The following is a 13233-nucleotide window of genomic DNA, read 5'->3' on the forward strand; positions in this document are numbered from 1 at the left end:
CCCTGCCACTGGGTGCTAGAGCAGTTAGCACATGGGACTCTCTTCCAGTGGCCATTACCAGGGTTAACCTGCGGGACTCCCTGCCACTAGGTATTGGTGGTGTTAAACCACAGGACTCTTCCGCTGGCTATTTGTGTTATAGACCTGAAAGACTCCGTGCCATAACATATTGAGTATTAGTGGGTTACTCACGTGACTCCCTTCCACTGGGTATTAGTGGGGTTAACTTGCGGGACTCCCTGCAACTAGGTATTGGTGCTGTTAACAGGTGGGACCCTCTTCCACTGGGTATTAGTAGGTTAACTCATGTGACTCCATGCCCCTGGATTTTAGTAGGGTTAACCTATAGGACTCCCTACCACTGGCTATTAGTGGGGTTAACCTCGGAACTTCCTGTCACTGGATATTAGCAGGGTTAACTCGTGGGACTCCCTGCCCCTGGGAATTAGTTGGGTTACCCCATGAGTCTCACTAAAGCCATGTACAGAGGTGATATCACAGCCCTGCTCCCCAATCCCCTGCCAGCACTGCCTGGGGGGGGGCTTTCGCCCCTTTAACTTTGGATTAAAAATGACCAGACACCCCTAAATTCAAAGGCCAGGTCGCCTCACTTCTGAGACACCCTGCGGGGAGCGGGTGAGGGTCAGAGAGCCAAGATCCAGCCCCCTGGCCCATGCCTGGCTCCCAGGCGGGTTCAGGGGTTAATCGTTAACCAGGCATGTTCCAGTAACAGGCCGAGATCCCGGCTGTGGGGCTGCAAATCTGGGAATGCCCCACACGGAGGAGCCGGGTAGGGATGGGGTGGGGAGTGGGAGTCAGGACTCCTGGGTTCTCTACCTCTTGCTTCAGGACCCCTTGTAGTTGCTGGCCTAGAACGAGCAGGACATGCCTTACTCGCGGTGTGACCCCATCTGGTAACAGCGGGATTGTCAGTGCCTGGCAGAGCCGGGGGCTGCATGTCCCCTCTAAGGCAGGACCCCGGTTTGCGCGGCCGAGCCCACACACCCCCTGCCCTGCTGTTCTGTCTGCGGCGGGGGCTGATCACATCCTGTCAGGGTGTAAATCCAGCGCTCGCAGCTCCGCTTTATTAGGTCAGGTCTCTGACAGCCTGCGAGGTAGGGAGATAAGGCCTGAGTTGCTCTGCGCTCCCCACCCCCCACCCACCTGCTCTGCCGGAGCCCCTCACTCCCGACCCGCAGCCCCCTGCTAGCTCAGCACGGAGCTTCCCCCACGCCCCTGACTGCTTCGCTTCAGCACCCAAGTTCCTCTGAGTGCAGGGGAGGCCGTTCTGGTGGCAGGAACAGGCCGGGGGGAGGAGTCCCAGAGGCAGGTGGGTTTTCGTGAACTGCCCTCCTAAGAAGGCGAGAAATCCTGCAAACACACAAGAGAAGCACCTGAGTAAGGAACAGATCCCAGGAGTCCTGACTGCCCTGTCCTGACCCCTTACTCTAACCACTAGACCCCACTCCCCTCTCAAAGCCAGGTATTGAACCCAGGAGTCCCGGCTCCCAGCTCCCCTGCTCTAACCACTAGACCCCACTCCCCTCCCTGAGGTAGGGATAGAACCCAGGAGTCCTGACCCCCCATCTCTGCTCTGACCAGCAGGCCCTGCTCTCCCAAGCTGGGACAGGGGTCCTGGCTCCCAAGCCGCGGCTCTCAGCCCCGTTTCCCTGGCCGTGGGGCTAGCCCAGCACGTGACGCTCAGCGGGGAGTTCCTCTGCCTGGCGGGGCCACCATGCTCCAGTCCCCTGCTGGCTACGAGCGAAGACCATGAGGCTGGAGCTGGGCTGCCTGGTGCTGTGGGTCCAGCTCCTCCCCTGGGGTCCAGGTTCCTTCACAGGTCAGTGACCTTCCTTCTCGGGGTGGGGGAGAACTGCACCCCCCCATCCGGGGGTGGGGGAACAGGGGCTGTGTGTCTGCCATAGACCCCCGTGATCAGCGCAGAGGGGCTGAGAGCCAGGACTCCTGGGTTCTAGCCCCAGATCTGGGAGAGGAGTGGGAGGTAGGGTGGGGGGTCAGGACCCCTGTGTTTCTCTTTCTGAATGTCTCTTTCTTTACTGACTTTAATTTTTTTTATTAATTTATTTTTTTTTATTTTTATTTTATTAATTTAATTACTGAATAATTCTTCTGAAATGTTTATTTCTCCTACTCTGGCCTGTCTGCACACAGAAGTTGTCCCACTGTAACGAATCTCTGTCCCGTTAGAGCGAGGCAGCCCGTCATGTGGACACGGGGAAGCCGGCACAAAGGGGCGCAGACCGGGCAGGGAAAGAAGCGATCGTTTAGCGGCTCCCCAGGAGTGGGCCGTTTCTGTTCGGCGGAGGGGGCGATGAGGGAGTCGCTCTGCTCCGTGGGGCGATCCTGCGTACGGGCAGGGACTGGGAACACGCAACCCCCCTGCTCCCGGGGCAGGGAAGGAGCAAAGCAGCAGGACGTGATCTCTCCCCTCATGGTCCCAGCCCCTGTGGGCACCTCGGCCCGGCTTCGCTCTAGGTCCCTGTGTTGTGAACAGGCCAGTTAGCTGCAGAAACAGCCTCTGCCAACTAGAATGATCCCTGCCCCTGGGAAACTGCCTGGTTAGTTGGGAAAGGGCAGGGACTGTCTCTCGCTGTGTGTCTGGGCAGCGCCCGGCACGACGGGGCCCTGATCTCAGCTGGGGCAGGGACTGTCTCTCGCTGTGTGTCTGGGCAGCGCCCGGCACGACGGGGCCCTGATCTCAGCTGGGGCAGGGACTGTCTCTCGCTGTGTGTCTGGGCAGCGCCCGGCACGACGGGGCCCTGATCTCAGCTGGGGCAGGGGCTGTCTCTCGCTGTGTCTGGGCAGCGCCCGGCACGACAGGGCCCTGATCCCAGCTGGGGCAGGGCCTGTCTCTCGCTGTGTCTGGGCAGCGCCCGGCACGACAGGGCCCTGATCTCAGCTGGGGCAGGGTCTGTCTCTCGCTGTGTCTGGGCAACGCCTGGCACGACAGGGCCCTGATCCCAGCTGGGGCAGGGCCTGTCTCTCGCTGTGTCTGGGCAGCGCCCGGCACGACAGGGCCCTGATCTCAGCTGGGGTAGAGACTGTCTCTCGCTGTGTGTCTGGGCAGTGCCCGGCACGACAGGGCCCTGATCTCAGCTGGGGCAGGAGCTGTCTCTCGCTGTGTGTCTGGGCAGCGCCCGGCACGACGGGGCCCTGATCTCAGCTGGGGCAGGGACTGTCTCTCGCTGTGTGTCTGGGCAGCGCCCGGCACGACGGGGCCCTGATCTCAGCTGGGGCAGGGGCTGTCTCTCGCTGTGTCTGGGCAGCGCCCGGCACGACAGGGCCCTGATCCCAGCTGGGGCAGGGCCTGTCTCTCGCTGTGTCTGGGCAGCGCCCGGCACGACAGGGCCCTGATCTCAGCTGGGGTAGAGACTGTCTCTCGCTGTGTGTCTGGGCAGTGCCCGGCACGACAGGGCCCTGATCTCAGCTGGGGCAGGAGCTGTCTCTCGCTGTGTGTCTGGGCAGCGCCCGGCACGACGGGGCCCTGATCTCAGCTGGGGCAGGGACTGTCTCTCGCTGTGTGTCTGGGCAGCGCCCGGCACGACGGGGCCCTGATCTCAGCTGGGGCAGGGGCTGTCTCTCGCTGTGTCTGGGCAGCGCCCGGCACGACAGGGCCCTGATCCCAGCTGGGGCAGGGCCTGTCTCTCGCTGTGTCTGGGCAGCGCCCGGCACGACAGGGCCCTGATCTCAGCTGGGGCAGGGTCTGTCTCTCGCTGTGTCTGGGCAACGCCTGGCACGACAGGGCCCTGATCCCAGCTGGGGCAGGGCCTGTCTCTCGCTGTGTCTGGGCAGCGCCCGGCACGACAGGGCCCTGATCTCAGCTGGGGTAGAGACTGTCTCTCGCTGTGTGTCTGGGCAGTGCCCGGCACGACAGGGCCCTGATCTCAGCTGGGGCAGGAGCTGTCTCTCGCTGTGTCTGGGCAGCGCCCGGCACGACAGGGCCCTGATCTCAGCTGGGGTAGAGACTGTCTCTCGCTGTGTGTCTGGGCAGTGCCCGGCACGACAGGGCCCTGATCTCAGCTGGGGCAGGACCTGTCTCTCGCTGTGTCTGGGCAGCGCCCGGCACGACAGGGCCCTGATCCCAGCTAGGGCAGGGGCTGTCTCTCGCTGTGTCTGGGCAGCGCCCGGCACGACAGGGCCCTGATCCCAGCTGGGGCAGGGCCTGTCTCTCGCTGTGTCTGGGCAGCGCCCGGCACGACAGGGCCCTGATCTCAGCTGGGGCAGGGTCTGTCTCTCGCTGTGTCTGGGCAACGCCTGGCACGACAGGGCCCTGATCCCAGCTGGGGCAGGGCCTGTCTCTCGCTGTGTGTCTGGGCAGTGCCCGGCACGACAGGGCCCTGATCTCAGCTGGGGCAGGAGCTGTCTCTCGCTGTGTCTGGGCAGTGCCCGGCACGACAGGGCCCTGATCCCAGCTGGGGTAGAGACTGTCTCTCGCTGTGTGTCTGGGCAGCGCCCGGCACGACAGGGCCCTGATCTCAGCTGGGGTAGAGACTGTCTCTCGCTGTGTGTCTGGGCAGTGCCCGGCACGACAGGGCCCTGATCCCAGCTAGGGCAGGGACGGTCTCTCGCTGTGTCTGGGCAGCGCCCGGCACGACAGGGCCCTGATCTCAGCTGGGGCAGGGTCTGTCTCTCGCTGTGTCTGGGCAACGCCTGGCACGACAGGGCCCTGATCCCAGCTGGGGCAGGGCCTGTCTCTCGCTGTGTCTGGGCAGCGCCCGGCACGACAGGGCCCTGATCTCAGCTGGGGTAGAGACTGTGTCTCGCTGTGTGTCTGGGCAGTGCCCGGCACGACAGGGCCCTGATCTCAGCTGGGGCAGGAGCTGTCTCTCGCTGTGTCTGGGCAGCGCCCGGCACGACGGGGCCCTGATCTCAGCTGGGGCAGGACCTGTCTCTCGCTGTTTCTGGGCAGCGCCCGGCACGACGGATCCTGATCTCAGCTGGGGCAGGGGCTGTGTCTGGGCAGCTGTGTCTGGGGAATTTCTAGTTGTTATTGTGATACAAAGGACCCTGGGTATGAAGTGCCAGGGACGGCTGGCTGGGAATCCTAGCAGATCGTGCTCTGTGTTGCTTCTGCGGGTTGAACGCATTGCACCCCCCAAGGTGCCCCTTCCCCCTCTATTTCTGGACTCCCTGAACCCCCCCCCCCAACTCCTCCCTCACGCCAAGGGCTCTGGCTGCCCCCTTCTCCCCTCCCCCCATGTTAGGGTCCCCCACTCTTTCCCCATAGCCCCCCTCACCTATTATTGTCCCCCATTCTCCTCCCCCACAGCGGGCGTTCTGTGTGCATCCCCATACCCCTCTGCTGCCCCATTCCCTCAAGCCCTGCTTTGCCCCCTGCCCCCATACCAGTGAACCCCATTCTCTACCCGTGCCAGAGGCTCTGTGGGCCCCCCTTCCTCCCTCCCCCCCATGCCAGAGGCCCCCATTCTCTCCTGTGCCAGGGGCTCCATGTGCCCCCCATTCCTCCCTGCCCCCCATGCTCAGGTCCCCATGTTCTCTCCCCTGCCAGGGGCTCCAGCGTGCCCCCCGTTCCTCCCTGCCCCCCATGCTCAGGTCCCCATGTTCTCGCCCCTGCCAGGGGCTCCGTGTGCCCGCCTGGGATCACTCGGGGTGTCTGTCTGTGCACTTTTTACGCATCCTGGAGAACGTGATGAAACCATTGCAGCAGCGGGGCCCGTGGGCCGGGACGCAGCCCCGGGCTGACCCGGCTCTGCCCCCGGCTGGAAGACGCTGCAGCCCAAACAAGCGAAGCCGTTCCCGTTCCGGTTTGGCGCTGGCCCAGCAGTGGGTACCGGAAGCAGACTGCCTGAGCCGGGGGAGCTGGTTCTCGCAGGGGGCCAAAGCTGGGGCGGGGGGCAGTGGAAAATCCCCAAAGTGAGCCGGGGGCAGCACTCGCCTCCCACAGCTGCCGACCGCCTGGAGTGAGCCATTGCGGGGCCAGTTAACCCCTGGGGATCTAACCCTGGTACTGGGCCGCCCTGCCCCGTGTCTATACTGGCCCCAGCTCCCCGGATCGCTCGCTGCTTCCTTTGAGGGGGGGCTGTGTGCTGATCGGGGGTGGGCGGGGCGTCAGGCTGCTGGGCAGGGGCACATTGATAGTCCGCTCCTGCTGCAGGGGGTGGGGGGGACATGGGGTGTGTAAATTCCCATTTTCCCCCAGCCACTTAGGGGTTAAGAGTTTCGCTAGCTTGCACCTCCGCTGGGCCAGCAGCGGCTGGGGATAAGAAGGCAGCAGAATGCGGAAAGGCCCCCAGCCCCAGATCATGCTCTGGCATGGTGGGGAAACTGAGGCAGGGTGCGCGTGCAGGCGTGCGCTTGTTTTGGGGGGCGCTGGCGTTGTTCTGAGGGCAGTTCCACGGCCTGCACTAGACAAGCTGGTGGGATCGACGGCTCCGGTGAAAGCGGAGTTGGCTGGGGCTTGGAGCCCTTTGGCATACCCGGGTGGGCTGCACCGCGAGCTGGCACCCGATGTGCCCCCAGGGTGTCGGGAGGCCAAGGAAAGGCTGGGGCCGAATGAGAGCACCTGGACCAGGGTGAGGCACCCAAACGCAGCCACTGGGGAGCAGCTGCTAGACTGTGGTACCTCCTGTTTGTCACATGCCAGGGGCCCCCAGTCTCCCCCCATGCCAGAGGCTCTGTGTACCTCCTACTTCTTCCTCTGCCACGTTTGGGTTCCCCTCCCCTCATGCCAGGGGCTCTGTGCCCCCCATTTCCCTCTACCCCATGTGAGGGGCTCTGTTTGTCGTCCCCCCGTTTTCCTTCCCTCCATGCCAGGGGCTCCGTGTGACCCCCATTCCCCCCTGCCCTCCCCCATAGCAGGATCCTTGATTCTCCCTCCATGCCAGGGGCTTTCTCTATGCCCTCTTCTCCCCACACTTTTCCATCCCTTGATGTTTGTGACCCATGGGGGGACGCTGGGCACAGCTGAGCTGGGGGTGGGGGTAGGATGCTGGCCACTCTGCAGTCAGTGCCAGAAGCCAGATGCGGGGGGGGTGGGGGTGTGTGTGTCCCTAGTTTCCCCCCTTCTGTGTTTGCAATTCCCCCCCCCAAATCACCGCCGGAGCTGTGTAATCCACTGGCGTGTAGCCAGCGTGGCAATTAGCCCATTAGTGAGATCTGCGCCATTCTGGTTTGAGTCTCGCTTTGCCTGCTCCCAATGGCCTCGTTACCTGGTTTGGCCTGACGCCAGCTTCCCTTGAACTAAACCGGATGAGTGTGAGACATGAGCACAGACATTTAATGTGTGTGGCGGGGGGTGGGGGGGGGGGAGTTTCTGTTCTTTCTGTGTAAGAGCCTAGCAGGCAGCGGAGAGCCCTTGGCACAGAAATCCCTGCTCCCAGCTCATGTATGCAGCTAGGGAAGTGACACAATGGGGAAACTGAGGCACGATGTGGTTAAGTGACTTGGCCAAGGTCGCACAGAGACAGGGATAGAATCCAGGAGTCCTGATTCCTAGCCCCGCTCCCTCCCCCTCCCCTTTGCTCTAACCCACTGGTTCTCAAACTTTTGTACCAGTGACCCCTTTCACATAGCAAACCTATGAGTGCGACCTATGAGTGCAAACCTCCCTTATAAATTAACCCCCCACACACATAGTAACCTTGTGACCCCCTGAGGGGTCTAGACCCCCGTCCCTTCCCGGAGCCAAGGATAGCACCCAGGAGTCCCACGAGGAAAATGCACTAATATCATGCTGCAGTGAGTCCCACAGAAACACCCCACTAACATCTAGTGCAGGGTTTCAGAAGTGGTGTGCCGAGTCTTCATTTAATCACTCTAATGTAAGGTTTCGGGTGCCAGTAATATATTGTAACGTTTTTAGAAGGTCTCTTTCTATGTATGTAAAGTAAATAAGGTTTTTAAAATGTTTAAGAAGCTTCATTTAAAATTAAATTAAAATGCAGAGCCCCCCGGACTGGTGGCCAGGACCTGGGCACTGTGTGTGCCACTGAGAATCAGCTTGCGTGCCACCTTCGGCACGTGTACCATAGGTTGCCTACCCCTGATCTAGTGGCGGGGAGTTCCATAGGACCCTGCTGTAGCCCCTCCCCATGCTTGTGTCTCTGCACAGATGCCAACTTCACCGTGGTGCAGTCTCCATCCGAGGTGGGCGTCATCCGGGGAGACAACGCCACCCTGAACTGCACCTTCTCCCGGGGCCTGTCCCCGGACAAGGGCGCCGTCTCCTGGTCCCGAGGCGGGCCGGGAGGAGAGGCCGCTGTGCCCCTGAGAGCCCGTTTCACGCTGGCCTATCCCGACACCTTCCTGCACAGAGGGGAAGGGACCCTGGCCATCACCAATGTCAGCCTGGAGGATGCTGGAAAATATGTCTGCCGGGTGCTGCTGTGGGGCACTGGGGAGGCACGAGGCAACGGCACCCAGCTGCGTGTTTATGGTAAGGGCCCCTGCCTGAGTCCTTCGGGGAAGGCTGCAGGGATGAGAACTGCTCTGTGTGTGTGCTGCCCCCTGCTGGAGGGGATGAGAACTGCTCTGTGTGTGTGCTGCCCCCTGCTGGAAGGGATGAGAACTGCTCTGTGTGTGTGCTGCCCCCTGCTGGAAGGGATGAGAACTGCTCTGTGTGTGTGTGTGTGTGTGTGTGTGTGTGTGTGTTGCTCCCTGCTGGAAGGGATGAGAACTGCTGTGTGTGTGTGTGTGTGTGTGTGTGTGTGTGTGTTGCCCCCTGCTGGAAGGGATGAGAACTGCTCTGTGTGTGTGCTGCCCCCTGCTGGAGGGGATGAGAACTGCTCTGTGTGTGTGCTGCCCCCTGCTGGAAGGGATGAGAACTGCTCTGTGTGTGTGCTGCCCCCTGCTGGAAGGGATGAGAACTGCTCTGTGTGTCTGTGCTGCCCCCTGCTGGAGGGATGAGAACTGGTTTGTGTGTCTGTGCTGCCCCCTGCTGGGGGGGGGGGGATGAGAGCTGCTCCAGGCATGTGAGATTAGAACCAGCCAGTCCCCCGCCCTGGGGCCAGGTTGGAGCTGGCACCCCCTGTTGGGGAAAGGCCCCGTGTCCCAGTCCACTCTTGCAATGTCTTTATGACTCTTTCCCAAGATGTGTCAGTTTGATTATTTTTCTCCCGCTCTGTCAATCTGTCTGTCTCCCCCTCCCCCATCTGTCTGTCCCATTCCACCCCAGCCCGACCCTCCCACCCAGTTGTTTTCCTCCAGTTCCACCCGAAGCCGGAGTCGAAATGGACCCTGGTTTGCAGAACCGCTGGTTTCTACCCCCCACCTGCCCGGCTTGCCTGGTACCAAGGGAGTGTCCGTCTGCCCTCAACCCAGCCACTGCAGGAGTGTGGGGACCCGACCGGACCCCTCCAAGCTTCCACCACCCTGGACTTACCCTCATCGGGGCCCAGAGCCACCTACACCTGTCAGGTGATGCACCCGTCCCTGCAGAATCCCCTCAGCACTGACTACACCTATGGTGAGTAGGGGGAGACCAAAACCTCTCATGTAGCAGGGAGTCCTGTGGGCTGGCCCTGCTCACATCCAGTGGTGGGGAGTCCCATGGGTTCCCCCTGCTTGTGTTCAGTGGAGGGGAGTCCCATGGGTTCCCCCTGCTTGCGTCCAGTGGCAGGGAGTCCTGCAGGCTGGCCCTGCTCATGTCCAGTGGCAGGGAGTCCCGCGGGCTGGCCCTGCTCATGTCCAGTGGCAGGGAGTCCCGCGGGCTGGCTCCGCTCATGTCCAGTAGCGGGGAGTCCCGCAGGGCAAGGAAACAATGGTGGTGATGGGAAAAGGTTTTGGGAGGATTCGAGGCTGCTGGCTAGATGCAGAGCATCTCACAGAGTGACAGGCCGGGGCGTTTGCCTCAGGACGGGCTGCAGGGCTGGTGGGTACCAGCAGGAGAGGGGAAGGCGCGGGGCATCAGCCCCATGTGCTCGGTACAGCTCATCTGCCTGGGGAGAGACCTGCAGGCCCTGGACTCGGCAGGGACACTGGGAGCCTCCTGGGGATCCGGGTGTCCCCTGCATCCTTAACTCTGGGGCTTTCCCCTTCCAGACCCGCAGCACCAGGACCCCCCCTCCCTGATCGCTGGCCTCAACCTCCTGAAAATAGCCCTGCTGGGGGTGCTCAGCCTGGGTGTGGGGCTGGCTGGTAAGAGACTCCTGCCCCCCCCCCCCGGCCCTCCAGGCCCCTTCAAACTCTGTAGGGTAAATGCCAAAGGGCATCGGACCCCAAAGGCAGGGATGGGGAGGGAGACCCTAGTTGGGCAGGGACTGGGACATGGGGTCTTTCCCCTCTAGGGGGCGCTGGCTCTGATCCAGCCCCAGGGCGGGGGACTGGGACACGAGGTCTTTCCCCGCTAGGGGGCACTGGCTCTGATCCGGCCCCTAGGTCGGGGGACTGGGGCATGGGGTCTTTCCCCTCTAGGGGCGCTGGCTCTGATCCGGCCCTAGGGCGGGGGACTGGGACATGGGGCCTTTCCCCTCTAGGGGCGCTGGCTCTGATCCGGCCCTAGGGCGGGGGACTGGGACACGGGGCCTTTCCCCTCTAGGGGCGCTGGCTCTGATCCGGCCCTAGGGCGGGGGACTGGGATACGGGGTCTTTCCCCTCTAGGGGCGCTGGCTCTGATCCAGCCCTAGGGCAGGGGACTGGGACACAGGGCCTTTCCCCTCTAGGGGGTGCCGTCGCTGGCTCTCACATGCACCCAAAGCAAGGCTCCCTGCAGTGGGTCTCTGGGGCGACTGAGGCAGGAGCCCCTCCCAGGGGTTAGATGCCAGGGGCCAGACACAGAGATGGGAGGGTCCGCTGCAAACCTGCTGGACTCCTAGCCACGCTCACGCCCCCTTTCTTCGTGGTCCTTCCTTCTAGCCTGGCTGAGGCCCTGCCTAGGGCGACGCCGCCCGCTCCAGGGGGGTGAGGCCCTGTCACAGAAGGAACCGGTCCGGTCAGTGCTGGGATTCACCACCAGAGGGCGCCCTTCCATGGGCTCCCCATCGCCAGGAGCTGCACCGGCTGCTTGGATTCAGGGGGGCTCGGGCAATAGAAGGAACTGAGACTCGGAGAGGGGGAAAGGACTTGGCCTGGGTCATCAGATGGGGAGAGAACCCAGGAGTCCTGGCTCCCCTCCCCCGCTCTAACCACCAGACCCCACTCCCCTCCCAGAGCTGAGAGAGAACCCAGGAGTCTGGGCTCCCAGCCCTCCCCCAGCTCTAACCACTAGACTCCCCTCCCCTCCCTGAGAGAGAACCCAGGAATCCTGGCTCCCAGCCACTCCATGCCCGCTCTAACCACTAGACCCCACTCCCCGCCCTAAGCTGAGAGAGAACCCAGGAGTCCTGGCTGGGGGTGGCAGACGGGAGTTGGGGGGGTCAGGGGGAGAGTGATGACTCAGGCAGAGTGGATGAGGGTGTCCCCTAGAGGTTCAGTTCCTCCTGTCCTCACCCCCACTGCCCCGGCTCTGGCACGCCCAGGCTGAGCTGTGCCCACCTCTGATCAGTGTCCGCGCTGTGGCTGGCACATTCCTGGCGGCCTTCGCATTCCCGCTGCAGCCAGGGCTCCTCCTTCCGCACTGCGGCCAGCTGCTTAGCATCCCACCGCCTGACAGCCCCGGGAATCCCAGCGCACACTGCTTCCCTGGCACAGTCTGCAGGAATCAGGACATGAACCCTGGTGTCCTGGCCAAATGCCATCTCACAACTCCCTGCAGCATGGCTGTGCGGCTCTTCCCCAGCTGCCCCGCCCCAGAGGTGGCTGCATCTTGGCGCCGGGCACACCCTCTCTGTTGTGTTGGCTGTTAAACATATAAGGGGATAACAGCCTACTACTCCTGCCAGCTGATGAGGTGAGTCCTTTAGCCCTCCATAATGGGATAACAGCCTACTAATGCAGCCTTCCTCCAGTGGCCCACACAGCAGATCGCTGTGGGGCCTGTACTGATGTCTAAACTGTTCCGCTCTCTTCTGCTCCAGTGGAGATGGCGGCAGCAGTTAATAAAGCCCTTATCAGATGAAACAAGCCGAACAGAGCGCTGCTTCCCTTGTGCCCTCCTAGCAGTCAGGTTCCAGTGCCACGCTCTTATCTAAACCCTTGAGGTTGCCTGGCTCTCCAGATAAATTAATTTCCAAACAGCCCTTAGCGTGGAAATCAGAGGTTGTGCCACTTCCCCTCAGCTGGACGGAGACATACATTCAAATACTGGGCCAGATCCCCTGCTGGTGACAAATCAGCGTCGATGTGGCTGATTGGCACCAGAGATCTGTCCCCATTGACCCCAGTGGAACTACGGCCCTGTGATGAAGTTGGGGATTTTTGTAGTGTTTTACATCAATAGCGTGTGCGCGCCTCAGTTTCCCGGTATGCTGCATGTTTGGCAAGGTGGTGGGAGAGGGTTTGTTGTTGCAGAGGACCACATGTGAACTTGCCTAGCGGCCAGGACCCCCGGACAATGGCCTGGAGATGGGGAACCCTAGCAACTGGTGACCTGGAGACTAAGACACCCACCCCAGTGGGAGGACAAAGGGCTGAGGAGAGAAGACCCCAGTGATGACCAACCAGTTCCAGCCAGAGGGGAACAAAGGACTGAAGAGAGAGGGCCTCAGCGACCTGTTTACCTGGGACGGAGGACAAAGGACAGGGGTCTCTGGGTTGGATGGAGAGAGCAGGCAAAGCCCACCTGGATGCAGGAGACACTTAGATGTACGGTGCTGAGGGAGGCCAGGCCTGAGGACCGGAGAGTTTCCTGTGCTGTGTTCAGACGCTCAATAAACCCTCCTGTTTTACGCTGTCTGAGAGTCGCTCTGATCTAGAGAACAGGGTGGCATTATTCCCTCTGGGAGTGGTGGCCCTGGGGGTCCAGAGTGAGGGGAGTCCCTGAGGGGGCCCACGGCGAGAGACAGACGTGCTAAGGCTCAGAGAGGTGCAGTTCTAGGTGGCGGAGGGGCTTAACCCCCGAGAGAGAGTGCACCCCTGAGAAGGGCTGTCGCACTGAAGGGGGTCCCCAGGGACCGTACGGGGCCAAGAATGGGCACGACCTCGGAGTCTGTGACAGGCCCATTGACCCCAGCTGGGGGTCTGGCCCTCAAGTTATAGCATCTTTCTGCCTAAAGCAATTGAGTCCACTTTACAAATTGCATGGAAATGGTGTGATCTAGTGATTAGTGGAGAGGGGGCTGGCAGCCAGGACTCCTGGGTTCCATTCCTGTGTCAATGTGGGCAAGTCATGTACATGCTCTGTGCCTCAGTTTCCCCTCTGTATACTAACAAGATTTC

The 13233-nt window shown here is 61.8% G+C and overlaps 1 protein-coding gene across 2 annotated transcripts; it reads left to right on the forward strand.

Moving 5' to 3' along the window:
* The first annotated feature begins 715 nt into the window (after nt 1-715).
* LOC122172782 (tapasin-related protein-like) lies at nt 716-13060 on the forward strand. Of its 2 annotated transcripts, none has more exons than XM_065573853.1 (6): nt 716-790; nt 1603-1840; nt 8093-8416; nt 9155-9445; nt 10021-10116; nt 10834-13060. In XM_065573853.1, exons 2-6 carry the CDS (start codon nt 1771-1773, stop codon nt 11016-11018), a joined length of 966 nt encoding a protein of 321 aa, XP_065429925.1. In that variant the 5' UTR covers nt 716-790; nt 1603-1770; the 3' UTR covers nt 11019-13060. The 2 variants fall into 2 exon arrangements, with proteins under 2 accessions (XP_065429925.1, XP_065429926.1); XM_065573854.1 differs by having other exon boundaries at nt 720-790; nt 1606-1840.
* The last annotated feature ends 173 nt before the right edge of the window (nt 13061-13233 follow it).

This window comes from Chrysemys picta, chromosome 20, assembly GCF_011386835.1.
Source record: "Chrysemys picta bellii isolate R12L10 chromosome 20, ASM1138683v2, whole genome shotgun sequence".
Taxonomy (NCBI): Eukaryota; Metazoa; Chordata; order Testudines; family Emydidae; genus Chrysemys; species Chrysemys picta.

Excerpts from the sequence above, each read along its gene's own strand:
- LOC122172782 (XM_065573853.1), top strand. The coding sequence starts at position 1,771 with ATGAGGCTGGAGCTGGGCTGCCTGGTGCTGTGGGTCCAGCTCCTCCCC. Across the intron at positions 1,841-8,092 it reads GGGTCCAGGTTCCTTCACAG|ATGCCAACTTCACCGTGGTG; the intron begins GTCAGTGACCTT and ends GTCTCTGCACAG. Across the intron at positions 9,446-10,020 it reads CAGCACTGACTACACCTATG|ACCCGCAGCACCAGGACCCC; the intron begins GTGAGTAGGGGG and ends TTCCCCTTCCAG.